The sequence below is a fragment of the Pogona vitticeps genome, chromosome 13 (assembly GCF_051106095.1).
Source record: "Pogona vitticeps strain Pit_001003342236 chromosome 13, PviZW2.1, whole genome shotgun sequence".
In the NCBI taxonomy this organism is placed as follows: Eukaryota; Metazoa; Chordata; class Lepidosauria; order Squamata; family Agamidae; genus Pogona; species Pogona vitticeps.
The window spans coordinates 6,730,354-6,751,514 of NC_135795.1; the positions used below are offsets into that span (position 1 = coordinate 6,730,354).

The window sequence follows — 21,161 nt, forward strand, 5'->3', positions numbered from 1 at the left end:
CCCCGTTTCCAAGCCATAGAGCCAGCGTTTTGTCCGAAGACAATCTTCCATGTTCACATGGCCAGTGTGACTTAGACACGGAACGCTGTTTACCTTCCCACCGAGGTGGTCCCTATTTATCTACTCGCATTTGCATGCTTTCGAACCGCTAGGTTGGCGGGAGCTGGGACAAGTGACGGGAGCTCACTCCGTCGCGTGGATTCGATCTTACGACTGCTGGTCTTCTGACCCTGCAGCACAGGCTTCTGCGGTTTAGCCTGCAGCGCCACCACGTCCCTTTGTTTACACAACAACTGGCCAGAGCATTTTCAGTTGACAAAAACTTACTTTTTTTCTGTTAGGAACACTGGAAGCTACCGTAAACTGTATCGAATCACTTGTCCGTTCATATCAGTATTATCCGTTCTACCTGGCGACAGGACCTCTCAAGGACTCCGGGCAGGTGTCTTTCCTAAGTGTACCATGGGGGTCGTAATGAAGTGTGGGGTTGCCATCTGAAGCTGTGAATCAAGAGCCTTGAATTGGATCCGAGGAGTCACCAGGCCCAAACCTGTTTGGGTTCTGGCATCGAAAGAGATTGGGTGTAGTCAGAATGGGACGGTGGCTTTCTCTTAGGGGACATGGTTTTCTTCCCCTGCTGTTGTAGTGGCTGAAAGCAAAGAACAATTTGACCATATGCTAAAGCATAGGTAATCTGGGGAGGAATGTCTTGTTTCTCTTGCAGGACAGAACAGTTGTCGAGATGGAAAGTGTGAGCAGGCTATGTGTGTGACACCTTCAGTGCAAGGCCAAGAAACTAGGAAATGTGTGAATATTGGGTAGTAGTGCAAGTGTTGTTGTTGTTTAGTCGTTTAGTCATGTCCGACTCTTCGTGACCCCATGGACCAGAGCACGCCAGGCCCTCCTATCTTCCACTGCCTCCCGGAGTTGGGTCAAAGTCATGTTGGTCGCTTCGATGACACTGTCCACCCATCTCGTCCTCTGTCATCCCCTTCTCCTCTTGACTTCACACTTTCCTAACATCAGTGCAAGTGTAGGCAGCTAGAAAATAGGAATGAATATGTTTGCCTCCAGATTCTGGATAGCTTATATAGTTCTGTTGTCTGTTTTTTGAGCAGATAGTAGGATTAAGAGGAACACGGTCTTGCCTGTTGCGGCCCCAAAGCTTTGGAGTGGCTTTGAAGAAGAAACCGAATCGTGCCAGTTCCTGCCAAGTTTTCAGAGAAGGTTTATTTATTTGGATAGGCCTTTGAAAAATCTAGATTAGTGGTGTTTGTTGATGGATTAGATTTTGTTATTGATTTTGAGCCTGTGGTTTTATTCCTTATGTCTTAGGGGCATATTGCAATATTAGTACCAATTTCTACAAAGCTGGATATCAACATTACCCAGTACAGTTGGGTTTGCTGCACCATTTCCAATGCTCTGATCCAAGGGGTGACCGTTTGTTTTCTTGTCGTTTAGTGAAGAATGAGTTCAGTCTAGAGAATCTGCTAGGATGTTTGTGGTTTTTTTTTTAATTGCCTTGGTCTAAAGTTTTGCCCAGGAGTTCCCAGAATATTTGTTATAGATATAAAGGTCTTAGTCAGGCACTGAAATATGTCAAATGGTTCCTTATGGGCTTAAAGCTTGGAAAAGTTACTTTTTTGGACTTCAACACCCGGTATCCCCAGTGCATCTGGCCACTGGCCCTGGTAACTTGAGAATCTTGGCAACAGCAGTCTAAAAAAGCAACTTTTTCAAGCACTGATTAAAGCAAAATACTATTGCTTGCTGGCTTTTTAACTGCCTATTGTTTTCAGTAGGGAGTTGGGGTACATTTATGGTCTATATGGAATATTGTCTGTAAATAGCTTTAGAGAACAGCCACGCTCCAGTATAACACTGATATCCCGTTATAATGGAGAGAGGGCTCAGACGGTCAAAGCACAGGGCTGTTTTGCTGAGCAGAGTTGATAACATCATCTATCACTGTTTCATGCCTCTAATGCAACATTCATCCTTCTAGTAGCTGGAGTTTAAATGAGTTTAAATGAGTTTTCCCAGAAACATATGTTGCTCTCGCTGTTACCACAGAAAGTATTTCACAGTGGTTTGGGGGTCTCAGCCATAAACTCGAGACTCAGAGGCTTTATAAAAGATCAACTGCTCATGGAGATGAACTGCTAAGCTGGTTTGTTGATACGGAATGACACGGGTCCTGTAATTTTTGGGCTCTTTCGAGGGGCTTGACGTGATTAGCACTTGCACTTCGAAATTTCCTTCTACACTGATGCTGGAGGATCTCCTGATTCTGGGCTTAGCCGTGACTATTTGAGCTGCATGGACCAAAGATGACTTGAAAATATTACAGTACATTGTATTGAGATGACTGTAGGGAGAACAGACCCACAAAAATCAACAGCTTAAAGCGCAGTACATCTCACCCTAGGGAGCAAGGGGAGGGAGGCTATGTCCAGATGCTCTTCATCCTTCTTTAGTCTGCTACTCAAGCTCTCGAGACAACTTTGAGGCCCCAGGCTCTTTTTCCTTAAGATTCTTCTCGAGATTTGAACCAGGTTTGGTCCGAAGAGCTCTTCAAAAAGAGAACAACATCAAAGAGAGGATTATCTTCTGCGAACCTTTCAAGTAGATGTCTACCTTCGAAATAGGACACATGGCTACCCGGGGTATCTGATCACAGCAATCCCCTTGTTCTCTTGTAATGTGATGTATCAGATGTATCCATTTTTAGAATAGAAATAGGGTGATCACTGATGCATTGCCAAGGACAAGGATGAAACAAGAATAGAGATTCACGTATGTTAATTTATACATACTGGTGCAACCGTAGAATTACTAAAATATAAAATGGAAATGCCACTCCAGTGAGGAAGACCTTGGTCATTCCACAGGTGTCTTCTCACGGCAAGCTGAAATCATGTCGGCATTCCAGAGAGACGGTATCAGCCGACTTCTGCATCTTAGAAATCGGACTCGCGAATGAAGCCAGCGCTTAGCTGTGGTGGCCAAGTCCAAAAGAAAGCAGGCTAATTCACAGAAGGAGCTGCAGTAGTGGGATACTATGAGCGATTTAGAAATCCCCTCTTCTCTCTGAAATTCTGAAACGTATTGTTTGGCCTGTGTACAGTTGTGCTTCCTGTTAATGGACAAGTTTGCCCCCCCCCCCGAATTCTTCCTATTTGCAAATTTTGTTGTCTTTAACTGGACATGGCCTGGGCAGCTCTTCAAACAGAGGGGGAGCCTTCAGACAGAAGGACTGTCCTTTGTAAAGTCCCACGGCCACCTGCTTCTGAGGCTAAATCCATGCTTAGTCCCATTGAGGCTTGGCCAGTTGAAAGCAAAGGGCCAAATTATGTGCGATTAACATGTTCTATTTGTTTCAGTCCGTCTCCCGCCATTTGGGAACGAAAGCCTTGGATTTAGCCCTCGGTCCGTCTCCTCAGTGTTCAAAACGTTTTTGCAATGATGGTTTATGCTCTTTCATGGCCCATTTGTTGTGCACATGACCACCGCATAGAAAGGTCAATATTGTTGTTTTTGTTGTCCAAGAATATCTTGCTCCGGGGTCTGGATGGACCGGGGGGGCTTCTGGGAAAAGGGAGATAGATGGGGGAGCATCACCGTTAGCAGCATAAAGCTGGCTTAACGTCTGGAGTCCCGGCCAGCCCATGTGCTTCACAGCCGTTTGATCTTCGAGGGGTTTGCTCCCCTGCTCCCACCCCACCCCTCTCCGCCTGCCTCGCCGGTTTTCTTCTGCTAGAAGGAGGAGAAGTCAAGCCTCTGCCAGAGCGAAAGCTGCAGCCCATACCAGGACTGGGGGCCGGGGGAGGAGGGCGAGCAGGAGGGAGAGAAGGAGCCGGGGGAGAGGGACTTTCATGGCAATGATAAGCAGGCCCAGCAGTTAAATTGTGGGCTGACACATTAATGAATTTCACAGCACGCCTGGAAAAACTCTCACCCCGGCCTGGGTTTGGCCATGGAGATGGGGTGGGCGGGCAGGAGGGGGGGCGACGGGTGGCGCGAGGGCCAAAGAGCTACGCCAGGCGAAAGCCGGAGGGGAACCTTGTTCCCATTATCTTTTTGTGAGTATGTTAACCAGGAACTGCTACTGTATTTTTCGCTCCATAAGATGCACCTTTCCATAAGACGCACCAATTTTTTAGGAGAAGAAAACAGGAAAATATAATCTGTTTTCTTCGCTCCATAAGACGCACAGACTTTCCACCCCCCTGTTTTGTGGGGGGAAAAGTGTGTCTTATGGTGCGAAAAATACGGTAATTCTCCCACCTCCCACTACTTAAACAAAAACGAAAACAAGTCCTTTCCACACGGGATGAAGGTAACCCAATGACTTTAGCAGCTCCCAAGGCCTCTGCTTCCCCACCCCGGTCGGCTTCATAACGTGGCCACAGCTGGGACTGTTGGTGATCTTTAGTAGCTCTGGCAGTGGATGATAGCAAAGGGCTCCGTGCTTCCAGCCTCCGGCCAGTTCGAGGAAGGTGGTCTCCTTGCTGGGCACTGGACGGGAGGGCTTTGGGTAGAACCGGCTGCACAGAGTCGTGAGCTGATCGGAACAGGCCACAGTCCTCCCCTTGTTTTCCTTTTGGAGACCCTGCTTCTGCTGCCGCCCGCGGGGACCCTGTGCTCATCGTTACCCATACGGTGGCTTAAGAAAGATGTTCCACCACCCAATGTACCCACACCAAGCCAAGGAGTCAGAAATGTTCCCTGCCATATTTACGGACACAACTGTCACCTGTATGAAATGTTTTGCTTCTCTTGGTGGCCAGGAACGAGGAACTATTATTGCACCTGCTCTTTTCTTGCTCTTAGACGATCCTTTTCCAGCCTTCCTGTCTTGGCTATAGTTTGCTGAGATGTTCAAATTGAGCTAATGGTGGTTATTGCAGATCAGCTGCTCATTGTCAAGCCAATATTAGGAGCCACCATGTGAATTGGACTTCCAGTTCTAGTTTGGAAGCAGATTATCATTTGCAGGAATCAGCTATGATGGTCCCGAAGCATAACAATAGCCACCAACCTGTTCAGCTGTAATAGATCTGATTGGAGCCATCAATACATGTCCTAGACATGGGAAATGGGCAAGGAACGAAAAAGTAATTCAATTAAAAAAAAGTTCTTGTGATTTTCTGGTAAAGAATTCTGGGAGTTATAGTCCAAAAGCATGTTCTGCACATTTCGAGTCTGAATTAGAAGCTGGACTGCAGCTTCCAGAATACTCCTAGAAACAAGTGAGGGATTTGGTTTAGGAATGAAGGGTTTTCCCAGGGCGCATTGCACCTATAGTGCCGCCCCTTTTGTGGCGCAATTGGCGTTTCAGTTTGTGAAATTTCCGTCCTATGCAACGTTGCACAGAACAGATCCGTTTTGCAAACTGAGGTACTACTGTAATCATCGTCATCATCAACCACCTTAGCACTCCAGAGCTGGAAGGGACCCTATGGATCATCCAGTCCAGCCCCTGTCAAGGAGACCCAGTGGGGAGTCGAACTCTCAACCTCTGGCTCCTCAGCCAGAGACCTCAACCCCTGAGCTCTCCCGCCAATGGATTCCTGCTCTTCCTCCTCCTCCTCCTTTTCACCTGCTCTCTGTCTCTTCCTTGCAGCCTGCAACTGCAACCTCCACGCCCGGCGCTGCCGTTTCAATATGGAGCTCTACAAACTCTCCGGGCGGAAGAGCGGCGGCGTCTGCCTCAACTGCCGACACAACACGGCCGGGCGGCATTGCCATTACTGCAAAGAGGGCTTCTACCGGGACATGAGCAAATCCATCACGGACCGCAAGGCTTGCAAAGGTAGGGCTGACTCGCCCTTCCTCCTTCGCTGGACGGCTGGCCTCTTTGGGCAGCCGGGGTCTTCCTACATCCCATGTGTGGGGGGGGGGGGATCTGAAGGCATGAGCTCTCAAAGATAAGGGGAGGGGAAACCACCTCCCTTTTTTTGGCTACACCAGTAGAATATTTCTGCTAGTATAGCCGGTAGGTATTTTGGGACTTGTGATTCCTCCCTCCGAAAGCAATGCTTCCTATATCTGCTGTTCCCAGAATGGGGGAAACCCCTGTTAGCCCAACAGCCAAATTCAGTGTCAGGTAAGTAGTTAGCGTGGTGCTGGCACTGCAGTGGTAATGCATAGTTATTTCAAGTTAAAGGTTCTTTAGTAAGTGCTAAGAACTCTTAGGAGAGGCACTTCAGCCAATCAGAATGGGTTCAAAACATACGGAAGCGATCAAATCGCCGAGGGGGAATCATAAGGAAGGGAAAGTGACAATTTGGGGGAAACTCCAGGTTTAGAAACTGGGTATCAGGAGGGCTCTGTTTGTTCACACCACCTGGAAATTCCCACCCCTGCACAAGAGTGCCTCTGATCTCTAAGCCAGTGGTCCCCAACCTTGGGCCTCCAGATGTTCTTGAACTACAACTCCCAGAAGCCTTCACCACCACCTCTGCTGGCCAGGATTTCTGGGAGTTGAAGTCCAAGAACATCTGGAGGCCCAAGGCTGGGGATCATTGCTCTAAGCAGCATAGCCAGTTGTGTATAATCATGGGAGTTGTAGTCCATCAACATCTGGAGGGTACAGATTTTTCCATCATGACTTTAAGGGGTGGAACGGTGATACCACCGTAAATGGAGCCAGCATCTGAAGAGAAGCAGGCATTGCTTGGGTTGAATGTGTGTTTATGTGCATTTTCCAGGTTAATTACGCTCAAAACGGAGTTTATCACCAAAGGCAGAGAAGGCAACTTTTCTAGTTTGGTGGGTCTCTCAGTCAAGGCACCATTGCTCTGTCAGCACTGAATAATTTGTGCCTGCCATATTTATGTGAATGTAGTGCCTGAGATTAAAAAAGAGAGGGAGAAAGCTCCTTGTAGATGTTGCCAACGTTTGACTGCTGTGTAATTTTGGATTTTTGTACCTCAGATACAGAGCTAGCAAATCACGGAGCTCTCAAAAACTCCCACAGCCAGTATGGGGGCCATGTTGATAATGGCTGTATCTGGCGGTTGTATTCCAAAAAGGGAAGCCTTCCCAAATTTGAATCAGTGCAGTGGTTTCTTTCTTCATTCAGTCTTCCCGTTTCAAAATACTGTTTCTTCACAGACGCCTTGTACAGTTCCTTGAGAGTATGCCCAGATGATCCAATACTGTAGTTCAGTTAGGGATGGGGAAATCTGTCTGTTTCACTTTCCCTTAGGTTTGACTTTTCAGTTCCCCAGTTCTTTCCATCCCAAATATAAAGAAAGGTGTGGATTTTGGGAAACTCAAAGTAACATTAAATTATGCTGACTCTGCAGTGGCCAAGTCTAATAGCTATGGCTCCTTCTAGCCCAAAGAAGACCACATTGTACCTGTCTACATGGTAGTGTTAAAGATGAGAAGCCTTTCACAAACCAGATTATGGTAACCATAATTCAGCATGAATGCGGTTGAATACACAGGATTTCAAACCCAAGAATTTAAGTGCTAATTACCAAGAGCCCTCGCTGAACAAATTTACTGCTACAGTAGTGGTGCCTTGCTTAATGACGATAATCTGTTCCAGGAAAATCGTCGTTAAGCGAAAACATTGTAAAACAAATATAAAAACCCTATTGAAACGCATTGAAACCCCTTCAGTGTGTTCCAATGGGGTAAAAACTCACCGTCCAGCGAAGATCCTCCATACGGCGGCCATTTTCGCTGCCTGTATAGCGAGGAATCTGTCCCTAAACACAGCGTGGAGCCATTTTAGTTACCTGCCGGCCATTTTGAAACGGCTGATCAGCTGTTTAAAAATAATCGTTTTGCGAAGAATCGGTTCCCGAAGCAGGGACCAATTACCGCAAAGCAAAATTCCCCCATTCAGACCATCGTTTTGCAATTGCAATTGCGATCGCAAAAAGATAGTCGTTAAGCGGTTTCGTTGTAATGCGGGGCAATCATTGTCCAGCGAAATTCCCCCATAGGAATCACTGTTTTGCGAATCGCTATAGCGATCGCAAAAAGTCAATGTCTAGTGAAAAAATTGTCATGCGGGGTAACTGTCTAGCGAGGCACCACTGTATTGCCTATTAGGATTTAAGATCATAAGAACCTAAGAAGAGCCCTGCTGGATCAGGCCGAGGGCTCATCTAGTCCAGCTTCCTGGATCTCCCAGGGGCCCCACCAGATGCCTCGGGGAGCCCACGAGTCAACGAGAGACCTGTCTCCTTTTCCCCCTCCCTTGTATCTGGCATTTGGAGGTACCTTCCTTTGAAGCCTGGAGATGATACATCCCCATCATGGCTTGTAACCTGCGATGGATTTGGTGGGCTCAAGGTTGTCTTAGCCTTCCATTCTTTCAAAGCTGGATAACTGAGTACCCAACAAACTAGGGCTGGAGGTGGGGGGCAATGTGTAGCCTGAAAGATTAAATCGTAAACCACCCAGATAGTGTTTTGAGCACTATGGGATGACATATAAGCAGCACCTTTAAAAAAAAACTTATTGTTTCTAATGAATTGTTTTTCAGTTTCCACTGTTTTATTATTTTATCCTTTTTAGCTACTAGATTTATTGTATTTCTAATATGTAAACCTCCTTGTGATTTCTAAATGAAATGTGATCAAGGTTCTTGAATCAAATAAATACACCAAAAAAGGGGAAATAGGACAAAAGGGATCAGTACAGTTTGTATAATGCAATCATACGGATCTTTGCTCAAAAGTAAGTTTCACTGGACTCAGGAAGGCCTACTCTTTAGTAAATATGTTTAGTCTTGCAGTCAGCATGTGCTTTGAAATAGTGTAAGGAAACAGATTCAAACTTTTACTTGGAAATTATTTTTATTGGAAAACTTGCAAATATTTTTAAGATGTGACAGCTCAATAGGATATGCTTCCTTGACGTTCCTTTGATTTTGAGTGGAAAAACAAATTAAAGGCTCTGAAAAGTGTTAACATATTAATTTTAGTGTGCCTGAAGAGCTGCAGACTTAAATATGTGCAGTTCTTTAGGACAAATCTCTGGAAGAAAAAAAAAGCGAATGGCAACTTAGATTTTAGATTTTGGCTGGTATTGTATCCATTCCAGTTGCATAATCGGGCAATGCATTGTGTCCATTCATTGTGTTACTAATTAATCTTATGAAAGAAGGCGTTTCTAAAAATAGAAGATTTTCCGTGGAAAAATGTAGCCATCATTTCTATGGCAATTTTTTCTGGAAAATATGATTTTGTTTTTTCCACCCAAAACATTACTGTTGTCAGAATCAGGGCCGTGTCAGCTGCTCAGGGAAACACGTGCTTGACACACGAGTCCCTTTCCAGTCAGGGGCTTGCACCGAGGCCTCGGCCGTATCAGGAAAGGGCTTCATTTCTAAGTAAAAAAAAATGTTTTCCGGATCCTGATAAGCATTTGGGAATGGACACACTTTCCCCGTTTTGTAAGCATGCACCAAATTTTATGATGACTTCTCAGCAAAAGGAGCAGAGGGGCTTCCTCCCCCCCCCTTTTTCCCCCCTGGGGAGCAACATGTGAGGGATGAGAAGAATGTTATGTTTCTGTTTTGCCCGAGGACCTATTCCAAGGTCATCTTCTGTTCTGGTTCTTGAAAGGGCCTCCCCAGTTGCTTTTATTTTTATTTGTATTTTTTGTTTGCTTTTGTGTGCAAGGAACCCAACATCTCGTTCAGTGGTCCATAAACGTTGAACCAAACAGCCCAATTCCATGGATCTTTACTCAGAAGCCAGCCTTACTCTGTTCTTGGGGACTCGCTTGCTAAGAAGCATGTGGTGTGCCATTGTTACACATCCTTGCTCAGTCCCAGTGCCCCCTGACGTTTTACGTGGTGACCGTTGAGGGATCAAGGAGACTGAAGCCCAAAACATCTGGAGGGCATCCGATAAGTGAAAGCTCCTTTTGATGTCCCATGCTCAGAATATGTTCAGGATAACAGAGGAAGGAATAGAAGCTATCGCAGCAAAACCGGCTGTAGCATTCTAACCTAGTTTAAACTGTGCTAGTAATTCCTGTTCTAAGGAGAGAGCTGGAAGACTCTGATTCATTGCCTTTTGCTCCTTATGACACCACTAGAAGCTTTTCTTGTCCTGGAACCTTGAAGGTCATGACAGAGCAAAGCAGATAGCCATAAAACTCTGCTCTGTCCTCCTTCCTTGGCTTCACGCTTCTCTCATGCAATCAGCCAGGTTGAGAAGGTGGTTTTATTTCCTTTCCAGGTTACGTATAAACCTCTCCCAAGTATTCTGGTTTTTCCTTTCTTTCCAAAATTGTAATCCTGTGCATATCTGCTCAGAAATAACTTTCTGCTGGGTTTAGTGGGGCCTTCTGCCAATGGGTCCATATACGACTGGGGCTTAACAGTGCAGTCCTGTAGAATTCGGGTGAAAAGTACAGTACAGCCCTGGTTTCAAATCCACCCACCCGCCACGGATGCCAAAAACCGTGGATATGCAAACTCTCTATATAGCACTCTGGTCCCCTCTAATAGCAAGTTCTGGTGATACACATTAGAAATGTGTATTTCTTGGGGGGGGGGATTCATTTAATATTTTCAGCGAACGAATAACTATGCGTACTGATCTCATGGATCCTGCTGAATTTAGCTTTTCCCAATATGTTTCCCAGCAGGAAAACTTGGAAAAGTTGCTTTTTAGGAGTCTAGAGTTCCCTGGTCATGTTGATTGAGGGATTCTAAGAACATAATCCAAAAATTTAACATGTCTAAACTCTGCCCTGCTTCACCGGTTGGGTTGGAACCAAGAAGATTTGGCCTTTGGTTTGACAGGTGCAAATCTGGTCCATGTGCGCATCTGAATGTACAGAAATCAAATCCCTCAAACATCCCAGCAAAGGAAGGGAGTTTCACCAATTACCAGAATTCTCACTCCTACATAACTGTGTAAAATACAAGACACTGAGGTTTTGCTTGTCCTCAAAATGTATGGTGTGCCAAAGGGTGAAAATAGCTGTCGTGATCCCAGTTATTCTCAGCTTTGTATCTCCTGTCCCACCAATCATTTTTCCAAATTACCTGGATCCCACTACGGTGAAAGCAGAAAGACCTGCATTTCCCAAGAAGGGCATTTACTGTATATGTTTGCGAGCATCCTGTTTGCATACCATAAACTTTATGGCAGGTTGGTAGACCAGAGAAAACAGGCCATTAATAAAAATATTAGTACTATTTGCATGACAGAAGATCACCGATAAATAAAAGGAGCTAGCCCATCATGCCTGCAGGAGGACATGGAAATCGACGGAGAGTAAATTTTATGTAATTTGTATGATAATCCAGTTTGGTTCTGTGTCCTGATAAGAATGGCTGTCTTTGGACAGATTTTGGATATGTCCCCCCCCCCCCCGGTTACCTCTCCAAGCCAACATGGCCATTTGAACAGGCTATACTAAGTTGCTACCAGTGAACGCATGAAGGGGTTGTGATTTATTCTTACATTTTCCCCAACATTGGAAAAGTTACTTTTTTGGACTACAACTTTTCAAGTTGTAGAATGACCGGGAAGAGAGTTCTGGGGGTTGTACTTCCCCAGAATTATTATTTTTTTTTTTCAAACATTACCTTTTCTATTTACATTTTTAAATCAGAACTAGTGTATTTTTTCAATCCCTTCCCGTCAAAATATGTGCTGCAGACATTAAGCATGTTAAATGTATCATTTCAGCTTTGGTTTTTTTTTTTTTTTGGCTCGTGCTCTTAATTCATCCATGCTAACCGTGGCTGCAATCTGGAGACTGGGCTGTGCGGTGTTGCTCCTTTTTATTTTTTTTAACAAGTAATTGAATATGTTTTAGTTTATGAATGTTTTGCACCTGGAAGGAATTCGCTGGCAGATCATAACAGTCTGTAGCTGAGCCCGCAATATGGGCTAAAAGAAGCACGCCAAGCGTTTCTCTTTAAAGGGAGCGACTGGCGCAGGGTGCAATGGATGGAAACCCTTTTTTCCTCCTGCCTTATTGCGTTACCTAGAAAAATCCCAATCTGCCCTAAGGGATTAGATGGAACGTGGACGATGCAGCGAGGAGAAACTTCACAGTTTTAACAAGCTTCTCATAAAGCGCAAGGCCGCAGTGGCAGACGGAGTGTCGCAGGAGTCTGGCAGGATGAGGCAAATGAGCCCTCCCTCCCAGCCGGGTCATTAGGAAATGGAGAGCTAATCATTTTTAATCGCCCAAACAGCTGAGTTGGCAGGGCCTCTCATTCATGTGTTGCCTAACTTCCAACGCCCGTCCTCCTGTTGCTTGCTGAAGAGTTCATGATCTTTCTCTATGGGTCATTGCGCTTGTTGAAACCTTGCCATGATAGCTGCGTTGACTACGAGGAGCTGATTTTTTGGGATCAGAGCTGCAATGGATTTTTAGAGCTGGTCATATCAACATCACCAGAGAGAGAGACAGCTTAATTGCACAATTGTAAATATATTAATTTACGTGTACAGGTGGAAAATTAAATGTGATTTTTATAATTTAAGCATAATCACAATACATTGAAAGGGTGAGATTTTTCTGATTTTCGAGACTACAAACAGAGTATTCTCCATTCTTGGACTCTTGCCTATTTGCAGGCTTTACGAAATCTGAATGTGGCTCACCCGGGAGAAAGGCCTAATTAGAAAGCTTTAATGCTCAGCTAGGCCTAGATGCACTCAAGCTTCCTGTTCCGACACTAGTGCTAGTTTCCGAGCAGGAAGCTTGAGTGGACTTCTGCTGCCACCAGCCTCATTCTGTGCCTGCCACTCTGCTGCCTGCTTTCATAGACTGGCCGCTCCTCGTCTTGCAGCATGAATATCCCTTTTTGGCACCAGGGGTATCTGAAGCTGAAGGCATCGTGAGGAGGAGGAGGAGGAGGAGGAGGAGTGGAGAGAAGAGGGGTGAAGACATTATTCATATACCCAAGCAAGGAGGTTATGGAGCAGCAGCTTCCAGCAGTGGCATACCGTGATGGCAGCAGTGGTGCATCGCTTCCCACCTGAGGTAAAGGGGAAGGTTGTGTTGGTGCTGAACGGCAATATTTCTCCTTTTGAACATTTTCCCTCTAGCTTCAGTGTTGCAGGTGGGACCCGAGAGAGACCAGAGACCCCTGAAAAACGAGAGCAGGGAACATTGTGTGGTCTGGATGCTGCCTAGCTGCTGGCCAACTCAGTTCTATTTCATGGTAGAGCTCAGAAACTGTAGCAACTGTGTTGTATCTGTGAGCTCTTTTTATACTGGGACAGATGGCTTGATAAAACGTCTAGCCCTTCCTAAAGGCCCCCCAAAAATGGTCCAGATGGTCCTACCTCGGTCCTTAGGTCACTGTTAGCTGCCGTGTATTGGAGAAAGCGAGTGCGCTGAAGGGAGCATCATCTCCAGATGATTGCTAAGAACGTTGCCAGATCTTGCCCTTGGTCTATTAGATGGGTGTCGTTGCCACTGCCAGGCAGAGGTTCTCCATGGCTTCGGATGATCTGTTTCGCCACACCTATCTGGAGAGTCTGAGGATTTTCTTCACTGAAGCGGGGGGGGGGGGCGTTTCTCGCTCAACCGTGTTCCTTCCCCAATGGGCCAAATCTTCCTGAGATTTCAAGAAATGCTCAGACCATGCCCCTCCTTTTTATGAAAGCTCTCCAGACAATCTTGGAATGGCTGAGTGGAGAGGCTTGTGACTTTTCCCGTGATTAAACGTCCCTCCCTTGTCTTCCTTATCTGGGGAAACATATAAAAATGATATACCAGCTACGCAGACTCCTTCACTCTTGGGTCCTTGAGCCACCCCACCCTAGCCACTGTGTGTGTACATCACCGGTGTTCATGTTCACTTTCTCCATCTGTGAGATCTGGCCTCGGTGGGTGGATATGCATGCCGTATGTCTTTCGACCCTCTATAGCCCTCAGTTATTGCAGAGTCTAGCCTCCTACCTCGATCCCCTTCTTTACATGGTTTCCTGGAGCAAGAAATACACTCTCGGTATCGCAGCCCAGCACGAAAGTGGCACAGCAGTCAGTGAACTTTTCTTCTTGTGGTCTCTTGAAAAAAAAGAAGAAGTCTTGAGTCATTTCCTCTGTGGGGCTGGGAAGGGATTTTTCTGGAGTTACTGCATCAGCGGCTGCCCGTAGGAAATTCCTCCAGCCTCTTTTCCTTTCCTGTTTTTGCACACACCTCCATTTACCTTTCAAATTCTTATTTTGGAAGCCTAGTGGGAAGGTCCACAGATTTTGGAAACACTAAACTTTAAAAAAAAATTCACTACAACTCCCAGAATCCGCCAAGCAGTATAGGTCATGCTTGCTGGGAAGCCTACGAGTTCATATCCAGAAAAGTAACTTTCCTGAGCTTCCTTTTTCTCGCCCCTTCCTTCCTTCCTTCCTTCCTTCCTTCCTTCCTTCCTTCCTTCCTTCCTTCCTTCCTTCCTTCCTTCCTTCCTTCCTTCCTTCCTTCCTTCCTTCCTTCCTTCCTTCCTTCCTTCCTTCCTTCCTTCCTTCCCTTGGTATAGCTGGTTTCCCCACAGGGCAAAGACCTCGTTGATGAAATGGGCACTCCACACACAGGGGTAGGATTACTAGCTTAATGTTCAGCATCTCTAATTCTAACAAGCTCAGGTACCATGGACATAAGAAGAGCTGAGCTGAGCGGAACCAAGACAGACCAAGACAGACCCTCCTTTCCTTCCTCTCTAGGGCCAACCAGATGCCCATGTGAAGCCCACAAGACTCTGCAGAAGAGATTGACAAAAAGAAGCCATAATCAGGTTACTAACTTGATTTGTCTTGAGAGGTTGTACTTGGCTGTCTATGGAGACAGTAGATAGAACGGGCCCATCAGACAATGAGACCAGGAAGAAGCACGCAAGAACTGACCATTGGTATCCAACCAAAGGCCTAATTAGGCCAGTGCCCTTTTGACTACATTAACTCCCTTTATGGGCAGGAAGGGAGCTTACCTTTGGAGTATCTCCAAATTACGTGGTAGCACAGACGGAGAATGCCATGGTTCCCATCCGTTGGCCACGCACATAGTGCCTTCCCGGATCTCCAACCAACCAGGTTAGCCAGATGACCTGAATGCAGTCAAGAAGAAGAAAAGCCTATGGCTAGTGACATAATCTTCCCGAGTCCATCGACGGTTATCCCAGCGTAAGGTCCTTTCAGCAAATGGTTCTGAGCCAGTTGTTTACCCTTATCCCATATTTCTTGGCACTGCTATAACCAGGCGCGGTGGGAACAGAAGCTCTTGTTACTTAGCTTAAGTTCTTTGCTCAGGATTTAGGAGTCTTCCTTGAAGACTTCCTTCTTATCCTATACCACACATGCACACACAAGCTGATGATTACAGGGAAGGGGTGTGTGTGTGTGTGAGATCAGGAATGTACCCAGGAAGAATTTAGGCTGTCTGTGGAACAAGAGTCAAAAAGGAAGATGAGGGGGTCCCTTCCCACCCACTCACAGAGCTCTTACCCCACCCCGCCCCCCACCCCAACCAGCCTTTCAGTCTTCTCTCTTTTGCAAGGAGAAACCAAGGGAGAGCTTCCCCCTCCCTTTTTTGGTTGAAATATATTCTGGCTTCCAGTTTCTTAAGTTGAAGCAGCAACAGCAGCAGCAGCAGCTTGAAGTCTGTCGAGGCAAGTCCTGCTTTGAGATCATCCCAGCCCATAATTGCAGAGCATTAGGAGGTTACAAAGCATCCCCATTAAGAGGTGATAAGGGCTCTGAAGGAGGGCCAAACCACAAACCTGAACTGCCCCCGGGGATGTGATGGCGGTGGTGGGACAGACCGCTCATCATGTTTTTCTTCTCTAACCGAAAGGCACAGGCTGATCCCTTCTGCCACCTGCTTACAAAGCCAACGGAGCACATCTCCTCCCTACCAACCATTCCTTCTGTGGTAGGCTAGGGTTTTTCACAGAAGCGCCAAGCTGCTGGCAAGGATGCCGTAGATTTGAATGGCAATCTTGGGCATCTTTGAGGTGAAGAAGTGATTAGAATCTGTGCACCCAGCCTGAGGGTGCCGCTTCCTGGCTTGTTGGGTTGCTCAACGGGAAGGGAAGAATGCGTTGTGCCAGGGAGCAAATATTAGGAGGCGCAAAGGAGCCTTCCTGGAGGATCTCCACCCCATTCCCCAAAATATTCTTTAAACCTGGCCAAAAAGAGAGAGATTTGAGGCTTGCGGTGTCAGATTTGGCTGCAAGGCAAGGGATACCCCCATCTGACTGGAAGAATATCTACCCACCATGACTGCCACCTATACAGAAGTACCTGGAACTTCTGGATCTTTGTGTAGGGCTGCCCCATGTGGTGAACCCTTGAATTGCAGGTGGTGGCCCGTACAGTGGGGGGGGGAAAGAAACCTAGAAAGTTGGGGTACATTGAAACAGACCATTTGTCTAGGGGTGAGATAGTTGTCTTAGGGTGTGATCAGACGGCGAAGAAGGATCACATCTGATCGCTGTGGAAAGACTTGCTTTGTTGAGAGAAATCTTCTTTAAAGTAACTCCTCCATGCATGCAGGGATTTCTCCAGTCTGCCCCACCCCCAAAAAGTGTAGCTGTGCTACTGGACCAAAAAAGGTCTAGCTTGAGCATGGAGCAGAGCTGGGCTGGTTCATGATTTCTGTGTTATGTGACTGCAATTGTTTATTTGTTTATTTATGTAACATATTTTTACCCTGCCTTTCTCCTTAAAAAGGACCCAAGGCAGCTTACGTCTTTGAGAGACAGTATTTAAAGCGGAAAACGAGTACTGTATACAACAGTGGTTTACATAATAAAAATACAATGTTTAAAAGTAAGAGCAATGAGTATAAAGAGGCAGCTTGCAATATTAAAAGACAAGAGCAAAGCCGAAACAGTAAGTACAGTGGTGCCTCGCAAGACGATGTTAATTCGTTCAGTGAAAAACGTCATCTTGTGAAAACATTGTCTTGCGAAAGGCGGTTCCCCATTGGAATGCACTGAAATCTAATTAATGCGTTCCAATGGGAAAATAGTCATCTTGTGAAAATCGTCCATAGAAAACATTGTCTTGCGAAGCGCAACAGAGATCTCAAAAACCAATCGTCTTGTGGATTGGTTTGTTTGTTTTTCAATGAATTGGGCTCAACTCAGACCCCACCCATCCATCCTCGGGGGGGGGGACAAAGCTTGTTGTTTTGTGTCTTGCGACTCGGTACCAAAGGCTTGCCAGCATCCCGGACTGCAGCGGCCCAGAAGGAAGGTCTCTATGGAGGAAGGACTCTTCCAGATGAGGCACCGAGGGAGCAAGGGGTGGCGGTGACAGTCCTGCTGCCCCGGCCGTCAGACATCTTGCCTTGCCCCACTATTTTTAACGCCATTAATCGTTTTCCAAACTGCAGCCCTAATGCATTTTCTGTGCCAGAGCCAGGAGCTCAATCTAACTCCGGAGACGGTTCCAAGGCTAGGCGGGCTTCAAGCTCTCCAGAACTCCGGCAGCATCGCACGGAGCCCTCCTACGACATCCCAGGGTTGTCTGGAAGGAGGAGGCTGTATTAGAGCTGACAGGCTAATACTTTTAGTTGATCCCCTTCCAGCGGATAAAGCATAAAGTGAACCTGATAATATGGAAAAGCTGGGCATATGGAAAACACAGGACAAGTGTTCAGACTGGGCTAATTGAACGCTAGTAACTGAAAAGCCATCTAAGGCACGTCTGGGTATTAATCCCTATAATTTAAGGGAAGCTATAAAATGTGCACTGTATCCAGTGATGGCTGGCAAAGGAGTGGCAGCTAAGCTCTTAGAGGCAAAAATATCCACAGCTCGAGGCGCGAGGCCGGCGCTTTGGCAGAAGCAACAGGATGATTTAAAGTCCGTGCTGGCAACTTGCAGCCGCATCCAGGAGCCACCGTTAAGGGCGAATGAAGGCCGGTGCAGTGATAGGAAAGGGTAGGGGAGGAGAGCAATGATGGCCGGGCCGGGCCCTGCCTGTTGTTTTCTTGTGATCCATGCAGATCTTTGGAGAAGTTACTTTTTGGGGTCGGTGTGAAACAGAGAGCTATTGTTTTCTTTGGGAAATGTGAAACCCGACAGGTCTATTTTCCACTCCCAGCAATGGGTCCTGAGCTTGGAGAATATTCCGTTTGGGCACCAACTTGCCAAATCCCACGGCCAGCCAGCGTTACCACGGACAGGACAGGGTTAGGGGGAGAAAAGGCATCTGCTGGGTTTACATTTCTGTGGGGAAATCATAGGAAACCCTCTCCTTTTGCCCCAGACTGCCAAATTGGATGAAGCTCATTTTTCTTGAGAAATCTATGCGTCTTCAAGGCTTGCAGTTCACTTTGGTGCGTAGAAAGTGTTCATAAAATCATGTACGTACTTGAAAAATATGCGCAAGCATGCCTTTGTCAGTGAGGGGGGAGCTTATATGTGGGGAGGGGGGGAAGCATACACTTATCTCCACTTGTGAGGAAAACAGAAGTCATATAGAAAAGGGAGATGACCCAGGAAGGATCCTGAGATGTGCAAAGGTGGTTTGGTTTCCCTGCGCCTCCACTCCATTCTGTAAAGGCCGTTTGCTTCTTTTAGAGAAGCAGGACCAGTTCCATCTGGACGTCTGCTACTGAATAGTGAACGTCCATAAGGAAAAAAGGACCTATCGCTTCTGAGAAGCTGTAGCTCAGTGGTAGAGCATCAGCTTTGCAAGAAATAGGCTAGATCGTTTTGGGTAACGCCGTAATCTGTGGTTCAGTACCTGGATCTCCGAGAAGGGCTAAGGCAAAAATTCTGCCTGAAATCCTGGAGACCCAGGGCGAGGGAGTGTTGATCACATTGGGTTAATGGACCAGTGTTCTGATTTAGTCCCAGGTAGCTTCTTCTCTGGACTTGCAATTCGAATGTTTGTATAGAGGTCCTTCCCCATCCAGAAGCACTTGGGCAGAATCAAGGCAAGCAGGCCTTGTTGCCTTTGTGGCATCTTCCTCCTTACGTACTTTTCTGGCCCAGAAAACTTGAAGGGAGCCTTAAAGGGAGAATTAGACAAATACCTGGGCTGGGATAGTTCAGAAGGTGGGAGCCCTTCTCTACAGAGATGGGACTGGAGGGCGGATCTCCCCTGTGCTTCCCAGGGAAAGGGACCCACCACAATCACCCAGAGAGGGTAGAGCTGATGGGTTTGTATGCCCCTGAAGCCTTTGGGCAAGCTGGATAGTCCTAAAAGGCCACCAGAAGTGACTAGTAAACCAACAGTGAGTCCCTGCCGTCTGGAATCAACTTGACAGCAGGCGGTTATTGTAATTAGACGTATCTCAGGAGGGCACAGTTGTGAAGGGCTTCCGGTCTTCATGGGATATTTCCTCCAGCATCCTCCCCTGAATGCTGGTTGATGGGCAACAGAGAGAGAGAGAGAGAGGGAGGTATACCTTCTGATACCTTCTTGGTGATCTTTTCATGGGCATGTGGCAAGCCTTTATCGGCCTTGTTGGTACTACTCACGTGTCAGGCTGAGGAGAGGTGAACTCCTGTCCCGATGACATGTTTTACACAGGGATGTGGGTTTGGAAAAAATTTCTGTGACAAAAAAAAACAAATATTTCAGAGAATTTTCCACTACCAGATTTTTCCATGGAAAAATTTCCATTTCTTAAAAATGCGTCAGTTTGTGAAACTAATTAGCAACATAATGAATGGGTGCCAATCTTAATATCACTTACACAGGAGTAGCTTTAAAGTTGTCGTTGTTCCTTGTTTCAGGGGACTCGCTCCAGGTAGTCTACGTGAACGTCTATTCCACCATCTCACTTCTCCAGTTTTTGCAACTTAAACAACACAGAAATGTGTGCTACTGAATTGCTCTGGCTTCAAATCTATTTACAAGCATTCCAATACAAATAATTTCCAAGCAAGGCTTTGAATGTGTTTGAACATAACATTTCCACCACATTAAGTGCACTTTATTGAACTCGAATTTCCAATGAAATCTTTCCTTTCAACTACTTTCGACTATTGGAAAAAATGCTTGAAATATTTATATAGTGCATAAAATTAACGTGGTGTACTTTTTCCCTTCCTTTTTTTTTTAAAGAAAAAGTTTTGTTTACTAAATATGTCAAACATATGAAATCGAGTCTGAGCCAGTTCAAGGAGTTGAGAAATTTTCCGATCCAAAATTTTTTCCAAAGAGCCGGTGCCAGCTCCAGGTTTTAGAAGGCCGTTGGGCAATATATAACCTCAAAGACCTCCTGTCTCCCTCTGAGTCTTTCCTGTCACCAGATCTTGCCGCTTCTCCTCATCTTCCTCATGATTACAGACCCCTTCAGCTTCCCAGGCAGATGACCCACAATCCAGGGAAGTCTTCTGCTCATTATCCCCACTTCCATTGCTTCCTGGTTTATAGTGTGAGAGGTGGATGGGCTATTGGGTCCCTGACTAGGGTGTGTGAGCCCTTGGAAGGAGCCCAACTTCACCAACGCTTGACGAAGTCCCTGCAGAAACAGTCTCCTGCCACTGCTTTGTCTAGAGAGGGCATTCTAACGCCCTGCAACCATTGCTCCCACTTTCTTTGGCTCTTCTGCCAACCTGTCCACCAGCCTTGGGTTTCTCTGGCAACCGTGACTGCCTCTGGTAATTCCACTGTCATTTGAAATTTCTCACCGGGCACCAGAATACCTGAGGTGCCCTCTGCCTGGGGCACCGTGGAGAATAAAAAGGGCAGGGAAGCTTGACAGGCCCTGGACAGGCGCCGGACAAGTCAACTAGGATCTGCGACACAGGATGGGGGACTCAGTTGGCCCTTTTGCCAAAGGATTTTGTCAGGCCTGAAGCCAGCCCTTCGGAGTGCTGCTATGAACTGTTTTTAGGCATAGTGGTGGCATAGCAGTGTTGTGGGTGCATCAGCATCAGATCAGTTCCCCTGCCTTGACGATAATAGTGTGGCATCTAAACAAGGAAGTGATCTTTATTTACAGTGGGACCTCGCTTTACGATCGCTCTGTTTTATGACAAAATTGCATTACGATTAACTTTTTGCGATCGCTTTACGATGTTTACTATGGGGGAATTTCGCTTTGGGATGATCGGTTCCCTGCTTCGGGAACCGATTCTTCGCAAAATGATGATTTTCCTCCAGGTGATCGGCGGTTTCAAAATGGCTGCCGGGTAAACACAATGCCCCCCGCTGTTTTCTGGGATGGATTCCTCGCTGCACAGGTAGCG

General features: G+C 46.4%; 1 protein-coding gene across 2 annotated transcripts in view; it reads left to right on the plus strand.

Moving 5' to 3' along the window:
* Positions 1-21,161, plus strand: part of NTN3 (netrin 3) — a 235,454-nt gene that overhangs the window by 166,606 nt on the left and 47,687 nt on the right. For both annotated transcript variants that reach the window (XM_020808199.3, XM_072982925.2), the window contains exon 3: positions 5,630-5,818. In XM_020808199.3, coding sequence (XP_020663858.3) covers positions 5,630-5,818 — 189 coding nt within the window. The remainder of the gene's footprint in view (positions 1-5,629; positions 5,819-21,161) is intronic.